Here is a 23,299-nt window from a genome sequence, read left to right on the forward strand (position 1 = left end):
TTAACTTCAGTTGGGGGAACAGTGAGCAGACTTTTGCTGCTTGAGGTATGACACATTCTAACAAGACGATGTAATGCTGGAAGCTGTCATTTTCCCTATGGGATCCGGTAAGCCATTTTTATTACAGAAAGAAAAAAAGGGCTTCACAAGGGCTTTTTAAGACTGTAGACATTTTCTGGGCTAAATCGATTTATATATAAACATGGTAGCGGCAATGGACATAGTTCCTTTTGCGCGAATTCATCTAAGACCATTACAACTGTGCATGCTCAGTCAGTGGAATGGGGACTATACAGACTTGTCTCCGACGATACAAGTAGATCAGAGGACCAGAGATTCACTCCGTTGGTGGCTGTCCCTGGACAACCTGTCACAGGGGATGAGCTTCCGCAGACCAGAGTGGGTCATTGTCACGACCGACGCCAGTCTGGTGGGCTGGGGCGCGGTCTGGGGACCCCTGAAAGCTCAGGGTCTTTGGTCTCGGGAAGAATCTCTTCTCCCGATAAATATTCTGGAACTGAGAGCGATATTCAATGCTCTCAAGGCTTGGCCTCAGCTAGCAAAGGCCAAGTTCATACGGTTTCAATCAGACAACATGACGACTGTTGCGTACATCAACCATCAGGGGGGAACAAGGAGTTCCCTGGCGATGGAAGAAGTGACCAAAATCATTCAATGGGCGGAGACTCACTCCTGCCACTTGTCTGCAATCCACATCCCAGGAGTGGAAAATTGGGAAGCGGATTTTCTGAGTCGTCAGACATTTCATCCGGGGGAGTGGGAACTCCATCCGGAAATCTTTGCCCAAATTACTCAATTGTGGGGCATTCCAGACATGGATCTGATGGCCTCTCGTCAGAACTTCAAGGTTCCTTGCTACGGGTCCAGATCCAGGGATCCCAAGGCGACTCTAGTAGATGCACTAGTAGCACCTTGGACCTTCAAACTAGCTTATGTATTCCCGCCGTTTCCTCTCATCCCCAGGCTGGTAGCCAGGATCAATCAGGAGAGGGCATCGGTGATCTTGATAGCTCCTGCGTGGCCACGCAGGACTTGGTATGCAGACCTGGTGAATATGTCATCGGCTCCACCATGGAAGCTACCTTTGAGACGAGACCTTCTTGTTCAAGGTCCGTTCGAACATCCGAATCTGGTCTCACTCCAACTGACTGCTTGGAGATTGAACGCTTGATCTTATCAAAGCGAGGGTTCTCAGATTCTGTCATTGATACTCTTGTTCAGGCCAGAAAGCCTGTAACTAGAAAAATTTACCACAAAATATGGAAAAAATATATCTGTTGGTGTGAATCTAAAGGATTCCCTTGGGACAAGGTAAAAATTCCTAAGATTCTATCCTTTCTTCAAGAAGGTTTGGAGAAAGGACTATCTGCAAGTTCCTTGAAGGGACAGATTTCTGCCTTGTCTGTGTTACTTCACAAAAAGCTGGCAGCTGTGCCAGATGTTCAAGCCTTTGTTCAGGCTCTGGTTAGAATCAAGCCTGTTTACAAACCTTTGACTCCTCCTTGGAGTCTCAATTTAGTTCTTTCAGTTCTTCAGGGGGTTCCGTTTGAACCCTTACATTCCGTTGATATTAAGTTATTATCTTGGAAAGTTTTGTTTTTGGTTGCAATTTCTTCTGCTAGAAGAGTTTCAGAATTATCTGCTCTGCAGTGTTCTCCTCCTTATCTGGTGTTCCATGCAGATAAGGTGGTTTTACGTACTAAACCTGGTTTTCTTCCGAAAGTTGTTTCTAACAAAAACATTAACCAGGAGATAGTCGTGCCTTCTTTGTGTCCGAATCCAGTTTCAAAGAAGGAACGTTTGTTGCACAATTTGGATGTTGTTCGTGCTCTAAAATTCTATTTAGATGCTACAAAGGATTTTAGACAAACATCTTCCTTGTTTGTTGTTTATTCTGGTAAAAGGAGAGGTCAAAAAGCAACTTCTACCTCTCTCTCTTTTTGGATTAAAAGCATCATCAGATTGGCTTATGAGACTGCCGGACGGCAGCCTCCTGAAAGAATCACAGCTCATTCCACTAGGGCTGTGGCTTCCACATGGGCCTTCAAGAACGAGGCTTCTGTTGATCAGATATGTAAGGCAGCGACTTGGTCTTCACTGCACACTTTTACTAAATTTTACAAGTTTGATACTTTTGCTTCTTCTGAGGCTATTTTTGGGAGAAAGGTTTTGCAAGCCGTGGTGCCTTCCATCTAGGTGACCTGATTTGCTCCCTCCCTTCATCCGTGTCCTAAAGCTTTGGTATTGGTTCCCACAAGTAAGGATGACGCCGTGGACCGGACACACCTATGTTGGAGAAAACAGAATTTATGTTTACCTGATAAATTACTTTCTCCAACGGTGTGTCCGGTCCACGGCCCGCCCTGGTTTTTTTAATCAGGTCTGATAATTTATTTTCTTTAACTACAGTCACCACGGTATCATATGGTTTCTCCTATGCAAATATTCCTCCTTTACGTCGGTCGAATGACTGGGGAAGGCGGAGCCTAGGAGGGATCATGTGACCAACTTTGCTGGGCTCTTTGCCATTTCCTGTTGGGGAAGAGAATATCCCACAAGTAAGGATGACGCCGTGGACCGGACACACCGTTGGAGAAAGTAATTTATCAGGTAAACATAAATTCTGTTTTTCCTATACCTAAGAGACTTACTGAAATTGTTATTAAGGAGTGGGATAGACCCGGTGTGCCGTTCTCACCCCCTTCGATATTTAGAAAAATGTTTCCAATAGACGCCACCACAAGGGACTTATGGCAAACGGTCCCTAAGGTGGAGGGAGCAGTTTCTACCTTAGCTAAGCGTACCACTATCCCGGTGGAGGATAGCTGTGCTTTTTCAGATCCAATGGATAAAAAGTTAGAGGGTTACCTTAAGAAAATGTTTGTTCAACAAGGTTTTATATTGCAACCCCTTGCATGCATTGCGCCGATCACGGCTGCAGCGGCATTCTGGATTGAGTCTCTGGAAGAGAACATTGGTTCAGCTACTCTGGACGACATTACGGACAGGCTTAGAGTCCTTAAACTAGCTAATTCATTCATTTCGGAGGCCGTAGTACATCTTACTAAACTTACGGCGAAGAATTCAGGATTCGCCATTCAGGCACGCAGGGCGCTGTGGCTAAAATCCTGGTCAGCTGATGTTACTTCTAAGTCTAAATTGCTTAATATACCTTTCAAAGGGCAGACCTTATTCGGGCCCGGGTTGAAAGAGATTATCGCTGACATTACAGGAGGTAAAGGCCATGCCCTGCCTCAGGACAAAGCCAAAGCCAAGACTAGACAGTCTAATTTTCGTTCCTTTCGTAATTTCAAAGCAGGAGCAGCATCAACTTCCTCTGCACCAAAACAGGAAGGAGCTGTTGCTCGCTACAGACAAGGCTGGAAACCTAACCAGTCCTGGAACAAGGGCAAGCAGACTAGGAAACCTGCTGCTGCCCCTAAAACAGCATGAATTGAGGGCCCCCGATCCGGGATCGGATCTTGTAAGGGGCAGACTTTCTCTCTTCGCCCAGGCTTGGGCAAGAGATGTTCAGGATCCCTGGGCGCTAGAGATAATATCTCAGGGATACCTTCTGGACTTCAAATACTCTCCTCCAAGAGAGAGATTTCATCTGTCAAGATTGTCAACAATCCAGACAAAGAAAGAGGCGTTTCTACGCTGCGTACAAGAGCTCTTGTTAATGGGAGTAATCCATCCAGTTCCACGATCGGAACAGGGACAGGGGTTTTACTCAAATCTGTTTGTGGTTCCCAAAAAAGAGGGAACTTTCAGACCAATCCTGGACTTAAAGATCCTAAACAAATTCCTAAGAGTTCCATCGTTCAAGATGGAGACTATTCGGACAATTTTACCTATGATCCAAGAGGGTCAGTACATGACCACTGTAGATTTAAAAGATGCTTACCTTCACATACCGATTCACAAAGATCATTATCGGTACCTAAGGTTTGCCTTCCTAGACAGGCATTACCAGTTTGTGGCTCTTCCATTCGGATTGGCTACAGCTCCAAGAATCTTCACAAAGGTTCTGGGTGCTCTTCTGGTGGTACTAAGACCGCGGGGAATCTCGGTAGCTCCATACCTAGACGACATTCTGATACAAGCTTCAAGCTTTCAAACTGCCAAGTCTCATACAGAGTTAGTGCTGGCATTTCTAAGGTCACATGGATGGAAGGTGAACGAAAAGAAAAGTTCACTCGTTCCACTCACAAGAGTTCCCTTCTTGGGGACTCTTATAGATTCTGTAGAAATGAAGATTTACCTGACAGAGGACAGGCTAACAAGACTTCAAAGTGCTTGCCGCACCCTTCATTCCATTCAACACCCGTCAGTGGCTCAATGCATGGAGGTAATCGGCTTAATGGTAGCGGCAATGGACATAGTACCCTTTGCACGCTTACACCTCAGACCACTGCAACTGTGCATGCTAAGTCAGTGGAATGGGGATTACTCAGACTTATCCCCTTCTCTGAATCTGGATCAAGAAACCAGAAATTCTCTTCTATGGTGGCTTTCTCGGCCACACCTGTCCAGGGGGATGCCATTCAGCAGACCAGACTGGACAATTGTAACAACAGACGCCAGCCTTCTAGGTTGGGGTGCCGTCTGGAATTCTCTGAAGGCTCAGGGACAATGGAGTCAGGAGGAGAGTCTCCTGCCAATAAACATTCTGGAATTGAGAGCAGTTCTCAATGCCCTCCTGGCTTGGCCCCAGTTGACAACTCGGGGGTTCATCAGGTTTCAGTCGGACAACATCACGACTGTAGCTTACATCAACCATCAGGGAGGGACAAGAAGCTCCCTAGCTATGATGGAAGTATCAAAAATAATTCGCTGGGCAGAGTCTCACTCTTGCCACCTGTCAGCAATCCACATCCCGGGAGTGGAGAACTGGGAGGCGGATTTCTTAAGTCGTCAGACTTTTCATCCGGGGGAGTGGGAACTTCATCCGGAGGTCTTTGCCCAAATACTTCGACGTTGGGGCAAACCAGAGATAGATCTCATGGCGTCTCGACAGAACGCCAAGCTTCCTCGTTACGGGTCCAGATCCAGGGATCCAGGAGCAGTCCTGATAGATGCTCTGACAGCACCTTGGGACTTCAGGATGGCTTACGTGTTTCCACCCTTCCCGTTGCTTCCTCGATTGATTGCCAGAATCAAACAAGAGAGAGCATCAGTGATTCTAATAGCACCTGCGTGGCCACGCAGGACTTGGTATGCAGACCTGGTGGACATGTCATCCTGTCCACCTTGGTCTCTACCTCTGAAACAGGACCTTCTGATACAGGGTCCCTTCAAACATCAAAATCTAACTTCTCTGAAGCTGACTGCTTGGAAATTGAACGCTTGATTTTATCAAGACGTGGGTTTTCTGAGTCAGTTATTGATACCTTAATACAGGCTAGGAAACCCGTTACCAGAAAGATTTACCATAAGATATGGCGTAAATACCTATATTGGTGTGAATCCAAAGGTTACTCTTGGAGTAAGGTTAGGATTCCTAGGATATTGTCTTTTCTACAAGAAGGTTTAGAAAAGGGTTTATCTGCTAGTTCATTAAAGGGACAGATCTCAGCTCTGTCCATTCTGTTACACAAACGTCTGTCAGAAGTTCCTGACGTCCAGGCTTTTTGTCAGGCTTTGGCCAGGATTAAGCCTGTGTTTAAAACTGTTGCTCCACCATGGAGTTTAAACCTTGTTCTTAATGTTTTACAGGGCGTTCCGTTTGAACCCCTTCATTCCATTGATATAAAGTTGTTATCTTGGAAAGTTCTATTTTTAATGGCTATTTCCTCGGCTCGAAGAGTCTCTGAATTATCAGCCTTACATTGTGATTCTCCTTATTTGATTTTTCATTCGGATAAGGTAGTCCTGCGTACTAAACCTGGGTTCTTACCTAAGGTAGTTACTAACAGGAATATCAATCAAGAGATTGTTGTTCCTTCTTTATGCCCAAATCCTTCTTCAAAGAAGGAACGTCTACTGCACAACCTGGATGTAGTCCGTGCTCTAAAATTTTACTTACAGGCAACTAAGGAATTTCGACAAACGTCTTCTCTGTTTGTCATTTACTCTGGGCAGAGGAGAGGTCAAAAAGCTTCCGCTACCTCTCTTTCTTTTTGGCTTCGTAGCATAATTCGTTTAGCTTATGAGACTGCTGGACAGCAGCCTCCTGAAAGAATTACAGCTCATTCTACTAGAGCTGTGGCTTCCACTTGGGCCTTCAAGAATGAGGCCTCTGTTGAACAGATTTGCAAGGCTGCAACTTGGTCTTCGCTTCATACTTTTTCCAAATTTTACAAATTTGACACTTTTGCTTCATCGGAGGCTATTTTTGGGAGAAAGGTTCTTCAGGCAGTGGTTCCTTCTGTATAAAGAGCCTGCCTATCCCTCCCGTCATCCGTGTACTTTTGCTTTGGTATTGGTATCCCAGAAGTAATGATGACCCGTGGACTGATCACACTTAACAGAAGAAAACATAATTTATGCTTACCTGATAAATTCCTTTCTTCTGTAGTGTGATCAGTCCACGGCCCGCCCTGTTTTTAAGGCAGGTAAATATTTTTTAATTTATACTCCAGTCACCACTTCACCCTTGGCTTTTCCTTTCTCGTTGGTCCTTGGTCGAATGACTGGGAGTGACGTAGAGGGGAGGAGCTATATGCAGCTCTGCTGGGTGAATCCTCTTGCACTTCCTGTTGGGGAGGAGTAATATCCCAGAAGTAATGATGACCCGTGGACTGATCACACTACAGAAGAAAGGAATTTATCAGGTAAGCATAAATTATGTTTTATCTCAAAGTGCACTCTTAAGTATACCTCTTAGCTAAATTTAATAATATAAATACATTGCTCCAGATACCTAACTAGGTATCTCTTCAACAAAGAATGCCATGTGAACTTAGCAAATTTGATAATATAAGTAAATTGGAAACATTTAAAAAAAAAATTATTCTCTGTCTAAATCAGAAAAGAAAATGCTTGGGTTTCATATTCCTTTAACACAACTGGTATAATTAAAAAAAAAAATACATTTACATTTGATTCCTGGGCTAATCTGCTTTAGATACATCATGTCTAGCTTTTTTTCTAGTGTTTTGTAATGTCTTTATGTCGTGGTTACAAGAAAATGAGTCTCAAAACCTGTGATAACTTATATTTGAAAATAAAATGTTTAAAATACTATATATTTTCACAATTCTAAAACTGACTTTTCAAAGTTAGAATTATAAATCTAGATAAGTTTATAATATTAAATTTTTTAGTTCTTTAAAAACTGCTCTGATTGTGGTTTTCTCTTCCTAGCCTACCATAAAAAATATTAAAGAAATAATGAAGTGTTGGTTCCAAAACTTCAGCGCTCAGTAAATAAAATCTTTATACTTAGGCTTTTCATTTTAACATTTCATTAAAGTCAAAATCTTTCTAGTTGTCACAGTAATAAATCCTTGCATTGGTTTCTGTTTGCTTTTATTAATAATGGTTTTAACATTCTTCAACAGGTATTTCTGGTGAGGAAAATCTCAGGATCCGATGCAGGACAATTGTATGCTATGAAAGTATTAAAAAAAGCCACTCTTAAAGGTAAAAATACTTCCTATCTAGTTAACTTTAAAGAAGACAAATAAGGAGTCATTTATTTTTCTCCCCTTAAGTGTTTGCATCTGTTGCTCTTGCATTTTTATATTTTTTGAAAATCCTTTTTAGATTTCTTTCACAAGATGGTGAGAATCCACAAGACATCACATGTGGGATTATACTCCAGCCCACTAGAATTCCAGAGCTTTAATTCCCCCCCCCCCCAGCTTTCCAATAATCGTAAAAAACTTTGCTTGCAAAATGGTGGGAGGTAAGTGCTGATCAAAACGTCGTTTTCTTTAACCAAACTGGGACAGGAGTTTTCAGCCAGGCAGTGAAAAATCTTTTCCCAGTGTGGAAATGTCACAGGCCTCCCTGGTGAAAAGCAGATTTATCTGTCAGATCCCTGGGTTGTAGATGCTGTTCCTTGGAGATCCTTGGCTCTGTACTTGCACTGCTTTGGCTGCACCATCTACTGGAAGCAGTCCTCAACATATGAGGTTAGCACAGTAGACGAAGATGCTGACAGGTAAATACTAGCACCTTCATAGCCCACCAGCTATTAACATGACCATGTACACATGATTCACATAGACTGGGTAAAAGCAAAAATGACAGGAGCACCGGTAGATGAAACAACAGCGTTTATTCCAAGACAACGCTGAGTGTAAAATAGTGAACACAAAAGTTACTAATAATAACGATACTGTTCATATGAAATAGTGCTCTTCAAGCACTGACAGCAGCGGATTGCCAAAAATAGGATAGAGTGTCAAAGAACAGCTGACGCGTTTCGGCTAGAAAGCCGTAGTCTTAGCTGGTAAAAATTTAAAAGCAAGCGCCCTTTTTCTAGGGCTAGCACTCATCCTATTGGGCAGCCAGTTGAGCCAATCCGGACTCACTTATGGTTAACAAGCAAGTCTTAACTCTGAACACGCCAGTTTGGGTAATTACCATTTTAGATAATGAATAATGAATAAATAATAATAAACAATGATGTGGTGTAATCAATTTAAAGTCACATACACCCAAATGCCACACAAAATTAAATGCAAACATATAATTTTCATAATTGCAAGATAATGCGCTACTAATTCATTCATTTTGTTGTCAATTCCTAAGCTATTAGCTACTCTCAACCTTACCATTTAAAGGGATATTACTTCTATTACACTCTTGATAGTTCTCTATTATAAATTTACTCCGCTCACTTTATTTAAAGGTTTGTGGACCACACATAATAATGTACTCTTAGGAATACCGTCCAGGAAATCCAATTATACTATAATACATATGGAACAGTATCCGTACTATCCATGTATATGGAGAGAGGTATATGGAATACAATTTTATAATTTTACATAGGGTAGATATTAATCTGTTTTTGGAGTCTAGTGTGATGTATCCTCCTTTTCTTATTCATTGAGTTGGTGGAAAATGTTAACTAATACCAATAGTTAATCAGGTCAAAGGCAGAATTTAGTCCTGAGGGCGTCCTGGTCTTCAATTTGAAGATCCAGAACACCTCCTGTCTGCCCAGGGCTTTTTCCCTGTCCCCACCTCTCGGTGGTACAGGGTCATTTTCGATGGCCATCCACCTGAAGCTCTCAGTACTTTTATCATGTTCTCGTGCAAAATGTTGCACTAGGGGAGTGCTGGATTTCCCTGCTCTGATAGTGGAGAGATGTTCCCTTATGCGCGATCTTATCTCTCGTGTAGTTAACCCTACGTACTGTATCCTGCATGATATGCATGTAATCGGGTACACAACGTATTTTGACCTACAGGTTATGCAAGTTTTTATGCCAAATTGCTGGCCTGTGACGGTTGATTGAAAAAATTCGCCACACAACTTTTTCACATGCTACACAATCCCTGTAGTTGCACTTGTGCATTCCCTTGACCAATAGCCATGCTGATCCTCCTGGTTCAGTCTTTTTCAACTTTGTTGGTGCCACTATTTCCAATAGACCTATTTCTCCTATAGGAGAACTGGCAACCTAAATTGGATATATCAGTTAGGTCATCATCCGCAGAAAGCATATTGAAATGCTTTCTAACGATGTTACAAATTTTGGGGTATTCCACCGAGTAATCAGTCAAGAATATAGGGGCCCGCTTGAAAGCCTTACTTGTAATTAATTCTTTGTTTCTTGGTGCAAGTAAAGTCTCCCTATCCATATTCCTGACTGATTCCTTGGCATTTTTGATAGTTGCATGTGCATATCCCCTGTTTCGTAGCCTGCTAGTCAATTCACTGCTCTCCTGTTCAAAGTCTTTTGGATGGCTACAATTCCTTTTTATCCTCATGAATTGACCTTTTGCCACTGCTTTGAAAATGTTCTGGGGGTGGCAACTTCTAGCATGTAGTAGTGTGTTGCCCATTATTGGTTTTCGGTATATTGTGGAAGTCACTTTTTCACCTGGTCTGCCTGACAGGGTCACATCAAGATAATTGATGCCATGTTCACCACTTTCGAAAGTGAATTATATCCCCTTGTCATTATTGTTCAGATATTCTATGAACTGTGGGATTTGTGTTAGGCCCCCTTTCCACACAAACAGAAGATCATCTATGAACCTTCTGACAAATACTATATTTTGTCTGTGTGGATTTCTTTCTCCAAATATGTGGTCCTCCTCCCACCAACCCATGAACAGGTTGGCGTAGGAGGGGGCAATCTTGGCCCCCATAGCCGTACCACATATTTGGAGAAAGAACTTGCCATTGAACTCAAAAAAATTGTGAGTAAGTAGAAACCTGGTAACTCTTCCCACAAATTCACACAACGTCGGAGAGTAACTATACCAGCTAAGACTACGGCTTTCTAGCCGAAACGCGTCAGCTGTTCTTTGACACTCTATCCTATTTTTGGCAATCAGCTGCTGTCAGTGCTTGAAGAGCACTATTTCATATGAACAGTATCGTTGTTATTATTAGTAACTTTTGTGTGCACAATTTTACACTCAGCGTTGTCTTGGAATAAACGCTGTTGTTTCATCTACCGGTGCTCCTGTCATTTTTGCTTTTACCCTGTGATTAGTGGATCCCTTCACAGTGAGCACGGATGAGGCTTTCCTTACAGTGAGGCGCTTCCTCCCCTCCCCTACTCCTGGATTGGACAGAGAATATACCGGGTGGTGACGTCCAGAGCTGCTGACCTATTGTGAGAGTCGCACGCGTCTGAGGAGGGCGTGGTCTGTACGGAGTTGCGGCGACTGGCGGAATCAAGGAGTTCCAGGGCACCCTGGGCGACAAGGCATCGCAGGATAGGGAGAAAATCCCTGGTGAGCACGGACCACAGTTATCCAGTGTCAAGAGCCAGGCCGACCACAGATTACCCCCAAGGACCGGACGCGGTAAGTCGACCTGCTGAGTCACATTGTTACTTCTAGTGTGTGGGACTTTTTGCATTTGTGAATCACATAGACTGGGGATATATACATACAACTTCTATGACAGTTTTAGGCACTTTTGAAAAACAAAAAATACATTAAAAAAACACAGGTAGCTGTCGTTTAATATTTGCTGTTTTAAATTTAACCCTCTTCAGTGCGGTAGCCATCTTCACAAGCACGTAAGGAGCTCTCGGGGGAACAGTCAGTTATCCACACATGCTTAACAGAGCTGGTTCTTAATTTAAATTCAGCTTAAAGAAAAAACAATTTTCTTCATAAATGGAAAAAGTCCACAGCTGCATTCATTACTTTTGGGAATTCATAACCTGGCCACCAGGAGAAGGCAAAAACACCCCAGCCTAAGGCTTAAATACTCATCACACTTCCCTCATCCCCCAGTCATTATTTGCCTTTCATCCCAGGAGGTTGGCAGAGAAGTGTCAGAAGTTTTCGATAGTCTCTTATGGAGGGTAGTACTCTTCGACATGGGACTGGAGTTTTAAGTAGTCCTGTCAGCCTCTCAGTGAGAGAATGGGTGAAAGTTAGAGTCCGGAGATGCAGGGAGAGTCTCTCTGCAAAACCATCCCGACTCATATTAACAGCTCCACAAGCAATCCGCGTTGACGAGTTTTGCTGCCTGCTTTCTTCTCTCAAGTCCATGGCAGAAGCGATGCTACTATCTGTCACACTTGAAGGGCCATGTTCCTGTTCCACGGCGTAGATTCTGGTAAGATTGTTTCATTTATACATATATGATAACGCAAGAAGACAGGGTCACAGTGTGTCTCCTTCATCTGTATAGAATCAAGGGCAATACCCTCGAAAAGGGGGTTATTGAACAGGGTTTTTGTATGCATAATATTGTTTGTGGTGTTATGCTGCGTTTATGTGTGAGATGAGGCTCTGTCAGTATGTGAACAGTCAGTTTCTTAGCGAGAGATTGATGTGGACCTTTTCGGCGCTTTTTCTCTCTAGTGCAGGGGCGGTCCTGCATGGCACTACATGTGACCGGGTATGGCCTCTTTAACTTCCTCTTTCTTGACCGGCGGTTGGAAGAGACAAAGCTGTTTCTCTGTGGTCCGGGTCATAGGAGGTGGTGAGTGCCCCGACCATTGGGATATAAAGGTACCATTTAAATTCTATCTAGTCCCGCAATAAAGGCATAAGCTATGGAGCACTTTGATATATTAGAGGGTACTCCCTCTTTAGCTAAACCTATTAACTGTGCCTATTAACTGTGTCTTTTGTGAGGAGGTTCCGGTTGATCTACCTGCTCAACTCTGTTCCACATGCTTCGATTAAAATAGCAATATCTAAAAAGAGTAAGATATTTAGTACTACTGAGGGTTCTCCGTCCCGAGAGGTGCTTTTTCTACACTTATCTCTGATTACACATGCAGCTCCCCAGGGCACTACTTATCCTCCCGAGGGAAGGGTCCTTTGGCCGCCAGATTTCGCTGATCAGTTACAAATGGCGGTTTCTGCTGCCTTCAATGCCTTACCACGCCCTGCTAAGCGCAATCGAAAGGTGAAACATAGCTATCCGTCCCAGGGGTCATCTACTCCGCTGGATGTCTGACAGATTATCAGCTGATAAGGACGACTCCAACTCTTCGGAGGGCGTTCTTTCTGGGTTGGAATCGGCAACCTCTAAACCTCCATCTGCGGAGGAGCCAGATTTTAAATTTAAGATGGTGCATTTGCGCTGAAAGAGGTGCTTACTACGTTGGAGGTTCCTGAACCGAAACCCTCAATCCCTAAGCTAAATAGGGTTTATGAGGATAGGGTGGTGCCTCAGACTTTCCTGGTCCCCATTAAAATGGCTAATATTAAGAATGAGTGGGAGAAGCTTAGTTCGTCCTTTTCTCCTTCTACCTCTTTTAAAAAGCTTTTCCCTGTTCCGGACTCGCAGCTTGAGCTGTGGGGGGCTATTCCTAAGGTGGATGGTGCTATCTCCACGCTCGCTAAGAGAATGACTATTCCGCTCGAGGATAGTTCTTCATTCAAGGAGCCCATGGATAAAAAGTTGGAGTCCATGTTGACAAATCTCAGCGCCAGCAGCCTGCCGCAAAGTCAGAGCAGTCCAAGGGATCTTGGAAGCCAGCTTACTCTTGGAACAAATCCAAGCAGAGCAAGAAGCCAGCCAAGACAAAATTGGCATGAATGGGCAGGCTATATCTCTTTTTGCAGAGGCCTGGATGAGAGACGTTCAGGACCCTTCAGTTCTGGAGGTTGTAGCCCAGGGTTACAGTATAGGGTTCAAGACCTATACGCCCAGAGGCAGGTTCCTCCTGTCAAACATATCAAGTATAGAGAAGGGAGATGCCTTTCTAGGGTGCGTGAGGGTTCTCTACTTTCTCAGAGTTATCGTCCAAGTCCATTTTCGTAGCAGGTGGAGAATGTGGAAGCATGTTGTGGTGATGGCATTGATTTGTCGGTCCATGGAGAGTGAGGAGTCCAGGATGAAGCCTAGATTTTGTGCATGGTCGGTTGGGGTTGGAGGGTGACCGAGGGTTGTGGGCCACCAGGAGTCGTCCCATGCGGATTTGAGCCGGTTGTACTTCATCCAGCCAGCAACTGCTGTCAGGCCTTCAAGGTCATTCTTTTTGGCGGTGGTGGGATCTCAGGTGAGTGAGATGATTAACTGGGTATCGGCATTGGTGATGATGTTGAGGTTGTGGCGTTGGACTATGGCGGCAAGAGGGGCCATGTAGATGTTGAAGAGGGTGGGGCTCAGCGAAGAGCCTTGCGGTACACCTCAGTTAACTGGTGTTGGTTTGGAGGTGAAAGGCGGGAGTCTGACTTTCTGGGTGCTGCCCGTGAGAAAGGAGTTGATCCATTCCAGGGCTTTGCTGCGGATGCCAGCGTCATGTAGGCGTGTGCGGAGGGTGTTGTGGTAGACAGTGTCGAAAGCTGAGGACGGCGGTCTCGGTGCTGTGGTTGTTTCTGAAACCGGATTGGGAGTTTTCCAGGGTGTGGTTGGCCTCAATGTGGTCAATAAGTTGCAAGTTGATGGACTTCTCTATGACTTTGGCCGGGAAGGGGAGTATAGAGATGGGGCGTTAGTTATTCGGGCCCGTGGGGTCTTCCTATGGTTTCTTCAGCAGGGTTTCAGTTCCGTGTGCTTCCAGATATCCGGGAAGGTGCCGGTTTTAATGGAGCAGTTGATAGTACAGCGGAGTTCAGGGGCGATGGTGTTGCTTGCTTTGTTGAATATGCGATGGAGTCATGTTCCGAGGGTGCGCCAGAGTGGATGGATTTCATGATTCTGAGGGTGTCGTCTGTGTGTGGTGAGGGGGGGCGAATATGGGAGGGGTGTCATTGGGTTAGGGGAGTGGGTGGTGGAGGTTGAGTTATGAGGCGTGAACGTGTCATAGATGTTGAGGATCTTGCGGTGGAAGTGTGCAGCGAGGGTATTGCAGAGGTCCTGGGAGGGTGGAATGTTGGTGGTGGAAGTGTGTAATGATCAAAAGTCATGAGTTGTGTGAGCACCTGTTGTAACTGCCCAGTCTATTTACTTGTTATAATAGGTAATCCCAATCTTGTAATACACCAAGGTAGAGATGTCTTGTAAATAGACTCACCCCTGCTTGGAGAATATTCCCGGGTTCTTGCCGCTTTCCGCTACTCGCAGAGTCTGGCCCGTCCTCAGAGATCTCGTCCTCCCGGGGCAATGGGATGGTATTAATCAGAGCCCCTCTTTCTGCCTCCGGCTTAACCTCCGCTCTCCTCCTGGGTCCCTCTCCACTCGCGGTAACTTGGCGTCTGACGTCACCGGAATCTCCACTTTCGGCTTCCTTCTCAGCTGTTCGATCAGCTGTCAGATCCGTCCGATGGGTGCTGGCTGGGTAGATAGCGGATACAAGCTACCACTGTACAACAAAGACAATCACTCTTTGGGTGATTTCTACACACACCGCAATGTCCTTTGTTGTTGTGTAACAATGCTTCTTGAGGGGAGTCACTGTGACCTACAATAAAAGTTTTTTAACAAGTACCCTGGTGCAGCTCATCACTTTGCTGTCTTGGTGGTGGAAGTGGCCAGGTGTATGGAGGTGATTGGGCTCATGGTATCCAGAATAGATGTCATTCCATATGCCAGGTTCCATCTCAGCCCTCTTCAGTTGTGCATGTTGAGACAATGGAACGGTGATCACTCAGATCTATCCCAACAGATATCTCTGGACAACCGAATGAGGGAGTCCCTTTCTTGGTGCATCCTTCTTGAGGCCATCCTGGGAAATTGTGACCACGGACTCAAGTCTATCAGGATGGGGAGCTGTTTGGGGTGCCAGAAAGGCACAGGGCAGATGGACTTGAGAGTAATGGAGCCTACCGATAAATATTCTTGAACTACGAGCAATATTCAACGCTCGTAAGGCTTGGCCCCCCTGTGGTTGTCCCGATTCATCAGTTTCCAGTAGGACATCATCACCTTGGTGGCTTGCATAAAACATCAGGGGAGAACAAAGAGATCCCTAGCTATGAGGGAGGTGTCTCGGATCCTGGAATGGGCAGAGATCCACAATTGTTCTCTCTCAGCGATCCACTTTCTGGGTGTGGACAACTGGGAAGCGGATTTTCTAAGCAGACAATCGTTTCATCCAGGGGAATGGTCTCTCCATTCCGAAGTGTTTGCGGAGATCTGCAACAGATGGGGGACGCGGAGATATACCTCATGGCGTCCAGACTCAACGTCAAGCTACCCAGATATGGGTTGCGAGACTCGCTCTCCTGGTGGCTCTGTCCAGATCATATGTACCAAGGCATGTACTTTTTGAGACCGTCCTAGAAGATTGTGACTACGAACAATAGCTTTTCCGGTTGGGGAGCCGTTTGGGGTGCCAAGAAGGCACAAGGTCTGTGGACTCAGGAGTCCTCTCTTCCGTTTAATATTTTGGAACTCCGGGCTCCTTCTGGGTTCGTCCTAGTTTATCAGATTCCAATCAGACAATATAACCTTGGTTGCCTACCATCAAGGAGGAACGAGAAGTTCCTTGGCGATGAGAGAAGTAATCTCAGATACTAGAGTGGGCAGAGACTCACAAATGTAAGCTTTCAGCAATCCACATTCCGGGTGTGGACAACTGCGAAGTGGACTTCCTCCGCCGGCAATCCTTTCACCCAGGGGAATGGTATCTTCATCTCGTGGTGTTTGCAGAGATATGCAACGAGTGGGGGACACAGGAGATAGATCTCATGGCATCCCGCCTCAATACCAATCTACCCAGGTACGGATCGAGGTAGAGGGATCCTCAGGCAGAACTGATAGATGCCCTATCAGTACTATGGAGGTTCAGACTCATATCTTTTTCCTCTATTACCGCTTCTCCCTCGTATGGTGGCTCGCATCAAGCAGGAGCAAGCATCTGTGAATCTGATTGCTCCGTCGTGGCTGCGAAGGACGTGGTTGCGGATATGGTAACGATGTCCTCATCTCCTCAGTGGAGGTTACTTTGTCGCAGAGATCTGCTGACACAGGGTTCCCTCGTTCATCAAAACCTAGATTCTCTGAGGCTGACTGCGTGGAGATTGAACGCTTAGTCTTAGCCAAGAGAGGGTTTTTTGAGAGTGTTATCGACAATCTGGTTCAAGCACGTAAACCAGTTACTCGTATCTACCAATAAAGTGTGGAGGACTTATTTGTACTGGTTTGAAGAGCGTGTTTTTTTCCTGGCATAAGGTTAAGGTTGCCAGAATTTTAGCTTTCCTCCAGGGTTGACTGGAGAAGGGTCTACAGTATCTGCTAGTTCCCTGAGGGGACAGATATTGGCCTTGTCAGTGTTACTGCACAAAAGATTGGCTGAGCTTCCATATGTGCTGTCCTTTAAGCCTCTGGCTAGGATCAGACCCGTGTTTAGATCTGGGGCTCCGCCTTGGAGCATCAATCTTGTTCTTAGTATTTTGCAGCAGGCTCCGTTTGACATTAAATTGTTATCTTGGAAGGTTCTTTTTTTGTTGGCTATTGCCAGTTTCTGAGATTTCTGCTTTGCTATTTGATCAGCCTTATCTGCTTTTTCATGCTGATAAGGCGGTTTTATGTACTAAACTAGGGTTCAAGGTGGTGTTGAATCGTAACATTAATCAAGAAATTATTGTTCCTTCCTTGTGTCCTAATCCTCCTTCAGCGAAGGAAAGTTTGCTTCACAATCTAGAAGTGGTTCGTGTTTTGAAGTTCTATCTTCAGGCTACTAAGGAATTCAGACAATCTAACACTTTGTCATCTATGCAGGGAAGCGTAAGGGGCAGAAGGCTACTATGACTACTCTATCTTTCTGTTTGAGGATTGTCATTCGCTTAGTTTGAGACAGCGGGACGACAGCCTACTGATAGGATAACGGCTCATTCCACTAGAGCAGTGGCTTCCTATTGGGCTTTTAAGAACGAAACCTCATTGGATCAGATTTGTAAGGCGGCTACCTGGTCCTCCTTACACACTTTTTTTCTAAATTTTACAATTTTGCTGTGTTTGCTTCGGCTGAAGCAGCTTTCGGGAGGCTGTGGTGCCCTCAGAATAGGGTCCGCCTCCTTTTCTCCAACATAGGTGTGTCCGGTCCACGGCGTCATCCTTACTTGTGGGATATTCTCTTCCCCAACAGGAAATGGCAAAGAGCCCAGCAAAGCTGGTCACATGATCCCTCCTGGGCTCCGCCTTCCCCAGTCATTCTCTTTGCCGTTGTACAGGCAACATCTCCACGGAGATGGCTTAGAGTTTTTTGGTGTTTAACTGTAGTTTTTATTATTCAATCAAGAGTTTGTTATTTTAAAATAGTGCTGGTATGTACTATTTACTCTGAAACAGAAAAGAGATGAAGATTTCTGTTTGTAAGAGGAAAATGATTTTAGCAACCGTTACTAAAATCGATGGCTGTTTCCACACAGGACTGTTGAGAGGAATTAACTTCAGTTGGGGGAAACAGTGAGCAGACTTTTGCTGCTTGAGGTATGACACATTTCTAACAAGATGATGTAATGCTGGAAGCTGTCATTTTCCCTATGGGATCCGGTAAGCCATTTTTATTACATAAGAAAAAAAGGGCTTCACAAGGGCTTTTAAGACTGTAGACATTTTCTGGGCTAAAACGATTGATATATAAGCATATTTTAATACTTCATAGCTTTGAGGAATTATTTTATTCTTGGGAATTAGCTAAAATAACCGGCAGGCACTGTATTGGACACCTTATTTGCTAGGGGCTTTCCCTAATCATAGGCAGAGCCTCATTTTCGCGCCTCTATTGCGCACTTGTTTTTGGGAAGCATGACATGCAGATGCATGTGTGAGGAGCTCTGATACATAGAAAAGACTTTCTGAAGGCGTCATTTGGTATCGTATTCCCCTTTGGGCTTGGTTGGGTCTCAGCAAAGCAGATACCAGGGACTGTAAAGGGGTTAAATATAAAAACGGCTCCGGTTCCGTTATTTTAAGAGTTAAAGCTTTCAAATTTGGTGTGCAATACTTTTAAGGCTTTAAGACACTGTGGTGAAATTTTGAACAATTCCTTCATACTTTTTCACATTTGCAGTAATAAAGTGTGTTCAGTTTAAAATTTAAAGTGACAGTAACGGTTTTATTTTAAAACGTTTTTTGTACTTTGTTATCAAGTTTATGCCTGTTTAACATGTCTGAACTACCAGATAGACTGTGTTCTGTATGTGGGGAAGCCAAGGTTCCTTCTCATTTAAATAGATGTGATTTATGTGACACAAAATTTAGAGAAAATCATGCCCAAGATGATTCCTCAAGTGAGGGGAGTAAGCATGGTACTGCATCATCCCCTCCTTCGTCTACACCAGTCTTGCCCACACAGGAGGCCCCTAGTACATCTAGTGCGCCAATACTCCTTACTATGCAACAATTAACGGCTGTAATGGATAATTCTATCAAAAACATTTTAGTCAAAATGCCCACTTATCAGCGAAAGCGCGACTGCTCTGTTTTAGAAAATACTGAAGAGCATGAGGACGCTGATGATATTGGTTCTGAAGTGCCCCTACACCAGTCTGAGGGGGCCAGGGAGGTTTTGTCTGAGGGAGAAATTTCAGATTCAGGGAAAATTTCTCAACAAGCTGAACCTGATGTAATTACATTCAAATTTAAATTGGAACATCTCCGCGCCCTGCTTAAGGAGGTGTTATCTACTCTGGATGATTGTGAGAATTTGGTCATTCCAGAGAAATTATGTAAAATGGACAAGTTCCTAGAGGTCCCGGGGCCCCCCGAAGCTTTTCCTATACCCAAGCGGGTGGCGGACATTGTAAACAAAGAATGGGAAAGGCCCGGCATACCTTTCGTCCCTCCCCCTATATTTAAGAAATTGTTTCCTATGGTCGACCCCAGAAAGGACTTATGGCAGACAGTCCCCAAGGTCGAGGGGGCGGTTTCTACTCTAAACAAACGCACCACTATACCCATAGAAGATAGTTGTGCTTTCAAAGATCCTATGGATAAAAAATTAGAGGGTTTGCTTAAAAAGATGTTTGTTCAGCAAGGTTACCTTCTACAACCAATTTCATGCATTGTTCCTGTCACTACAGCAGCGTGTTTCTGGTTCGATGAACTAGAAAAGGCGCTCAATAAAGATTCTTCTTATGAGGAGATTTTGGACAGAATTCATGCTCTCAAATTGGCTAACTCTTTCACCCTAGACGCCACTTTGCAATTGGCTAGATTAGCGGCGAAAAATTCTGGGTTTGCTATTGTGGCGCGCAGAGCGCTTTGGCTAAAATCTTGGTCAGCGGATGCGTCTTCCAAGAACAAATTGCTTAACATTCCTTTCAAGGGGAAAACGCTGTTTGGCCCTGACTTGAAAGAGATTATTTCTGATATCACTGGGGGTAAGGGCCACGCCCTTCCTCAGGATAGGTCTTTCAAGGCCAAAAATAAACCTAATTTTCGTCCCTTTCGCAGAAACGGACCAGCCCCAAGTGCTACGTCCTCTAAGCAAGAGGGTAATACTTCTCAAGCCAAGCCAGCCTGGAGGCCAATGCAAGGCTGGAACAAAGGTAAGCAGGCCAAGAAACCTGCCACTGCTACCAAGACAGCATGAGATGTTGGCCCCCGATCCGGGACCGGATCTGGTGGGGGGCAGACTCTCTCTCTTCGCTCAGGCTTGGGCAAGAGATGTTCTGGATCCTTGGGCGCTAGTAATAGTCTCCCAAGGTTATCTTCTGGAATTCAAGGGGCTTCCCCCAAGGGGGAGGTTCCACAGGTCTCAATTGTCTTCAGACCACATAAAAAAACAGGCATTCTTACATTGTGTAGAAGACCTGTTAAAAATGGGAGTGATTCATCCTGTTCCATTAGGAGAACAAGGGATGGGGTTCTACTCCAATCTGTTTGTAGTTCCCAAAAAAGAGGGAACATTCAGACCAATCTTAGATCTCAAGATCCTAAACAAGTTTCTCAAGGTTCCATCGTTCAAAATGGAAACCATTCGAACAATTCTTCCTTCCATCCAGGAAGGTCAATTCATGACCACGGTGGATTTAAAGGATGCGTATCTACATATTCCTATCCACAAGGAACATCATCGGTTCCTAAGGTTCGCATTTCTGGACAAGCATTACCAGTTTGTGGCACTTCCGTTCGGATTAGCCACTGCTCCAAGAATTTTCACAAAGGTACTAGGGTCCCTTCTAGCGGTGCTAAGACCAAGGGGCATTGCAGTAGTACCTTACTTGGACGACATTCTGATTCAAGCGTCGTCCCTTCCACAAGCAAAGGCTCACACGGACATTGTCCTGGCCTTTCTCAGATCTCACGGGTGGAAAGTGAACGTAGAAAAAAGTTCTCTATCTCCGTCAACAAGGGTTCCCTTCTTGGGAACAATAATAGACTCCTTAGAAATGAGGATTTTTCTGACAGAGGCCAGAAAATCAAAACTTCTAAACTCTTGTCTAATACTTCATTCTGTTCCTCTTCCTTCCATAGCGCAGTGCATGGAAGTAATAGGTTTGATGGTAGCGGCAATGGACATAGTTCCTTTTGCGCGAATTCATCTAAGACCATTACAACTGTGCATGCTCAGTCAGTGGAATGGGGATTATACAGACTTGTCTCCGACGATACAAGTAGATCAGAGGACCAGAGATTCACTCCGTTGGTGGCTGTCCCTGGACAACCTGTCACAGGGGATGAGCTTCCGCAGACCAGAGTGGGTCATTGTCACGGCCGACGCCAGTCTGGTGGGCTGGGGCGCGGTCTGGGGACCCCTGAAAGCTCAGGGTCTTTGGTTTCGGGAAGAATCTCTTCTCCCGATAAATATTCTGGAACTGAGAGCGATATTCAATGCTCTCAAGGCTTGGCCTCAACTAGCAAAGGCCAAATTCATACGGTTTCAATCAGACAACATGACGACTGTTGCGTACATCAACCATCAGGGGGGAACAAGGAGTTCCCTGGCGATGGAAGAAGTGACCAAAATCATTCAATGGGCGGAGACTCACTCCTGCCACTTGTCTGCAATCCACATCCCAGGAGTGGAAAATTGGGAAGCGGATTTTCTGAGTCGTCAGACATTTCATCCGGGGGAGTGGGAACTCCATCCGGAAATCTTTGCCCAAATCACTCAGTTGTGGGGCATTCCAGACATGGATCTGATGGCCTCTCGTCAGAACTTCAAGGTTCCTTGCTACGGGTCCAGATCCAGGGATCCCAAGGCGACTCTAGTAGATGCACTAGTAGCACCTTGGACCTTCAAACTAGCTTATGTATTCCCGCCGTTTCCTCTCATCCCCAGGCTGGTAGCCAGGATCAATCAGGAGAGGGCATCGGTGATCTTGATAGCTCCTGCGTGGCCACGCAGGACTTGGTATGCAGACCTGGTGAATATGTCATCGGCTCCACCATGGAAGCTACCTTTGAGACGAGACCTTCTTGTTCAAGGTCCGTTCGAACATCCGAATCTGGTCTCACTCCAACTGACTGCTTGGAGATTGAACGCTTGATCTTATCAAAGCGAGGGTTCTCAGATTCTGTCATTGATACTCTTGTTCAGGCCAGAAAGCCTGTGACTAGAAAAATCTACCACAAAATATGGAAAAAATATATCTGTTGGTGTGAATCTCAAGGATTCCCTTGGGACAAGATAAAAATTCCTAAGATTCTATCCTTTCTTCAAGAAGGTTTGGAGAAAGGATTATCTGCAAGTTCTTTGAAGGGACAGATTTCTGCCTTGTCTGTGTTACTTCACAAAAAGCTGGCAGCTGTGCCAGATGTTCAAGCCTTTGTTCAGGCTCTGGTTAGAATCAAGCCTGTTTACAAACCTTTGACTCCTCCTTGGAGTCTCAATTTAGTTCTTTCAGTTCTTCAGGGGGTTCCGTTTGAACCCTTACATTCCGTTGATATTAAGTTATTATCTTGGAAAGTTTTGTTTTTGATTGCAATTTCTTCTGCTAGAAGAGTTTCAGAATTATCTGCTCTGCAGTGTTCTCCTCCATATCTGGTGTTCCATGCAGATAAGGTGGTTTTGCGTACTAAACCTGGTTTTCTTCCGAAAGTTGTTTCTAACAAAAACATTAACCAGGAGATAGTCGTGCCTTCTTTGTGTCCGAATCCAGTTTCAAAGAAGGAACGTTTGTTGCACAATTTGGACGTAGTTCGTGCTCTAAAATTCTATTTAGATGCTACAAAGGATTTTAGACAAACATCTTCCTTGTTTGTTGTTTATTCTGGTAAAAGGAGAGGTCAAAAAGCAACTTCTACCTCTCTCTCTTTTTGGCTTAAAAGCATCATCAGATTGGCTTACGAGACTGCCGGACGGCAGCCTCCTGAAAGAATCACAGCTCATTCCACTAGGGCTGTGGCTTCCACATGGGCCTTCAAGAACGAGGCTTCTGTGGATCAGATATGTAAGGCAGCGACTTGGTCTTCACTGCACACTTTTACTAAATTTTACAAATTTGATACTTTTGCTTCTTCTGAGGCTATTTTTGGGAGAAAGGTTTTGCAAGCCGTGGTGCCTTCCATCTAGGTGACCTGATTTGCTCCCTCCCTTCATCCGTGTCCTAAAGCTTTGGTATTGGTTCCCACAAGTAAGGATGACGCCGTGGACCGGACACACCGATGTTGGAGAAAACAGAATTTATGTTTACCTGATAAATTACTTTCTCCAACGGTGTGTCCGGTCCACGGCCCGCCCTGGTTTTTTTAATCAGGTCTGATAATTTATTTTCTTTAACTACAGTCACCACGGTATCATATGATTTCTCCTATGCAAATATTCCTCCTTTACGTCGGTCGAATGACTGGGGAAGGCGGAGCCTAGGAGGGATCATGTGACCAGCTTTGCTGGGC

At 44.7% G+C, this 23,299-nt stretch overlaps 1 protein-coding gene across 2 annotated transcripts in view; it reads left to right on the top strand.

Annotated features, from left to right (window-relative positions):
• The window catches only part of RPS6KA3 (ribosomal protein S6 kinase A3), a 466,291-nt gene that overhangs the window by 141,353 nt on the left and 301,639 nt on the right, over nucleotides 1–23,299 (top strand). For both annotated transcript variants that reach the window (XM_053706379.1, XM_053706380.1), the window contains one exon: nucleotides 7,527–7,608. In XM_053706379.1, the coding sequence (XP_053562354.1) occupies nucleotides 7,527–7,608 (82 nt within the window). The remainder of the gene's footprint in view (nucleotides 1–7,526; nucleotides 7,609–23,299) is intronic.

This window comes from Bombina bombina, chromosome 3, assembly GCF_027579735.1.
Source record: "Bombina bombina isolate aBomBom1 chromosome 3, aBomBom1.pri, whole genome shotgun sequence".
In the NCBI taxonomy this organism is placed as follows: Eukaryota; Metazoa; Chordata; class Amphibia; order Anura; family Bombinatoridae; genus Bombina; species Bombina bombina.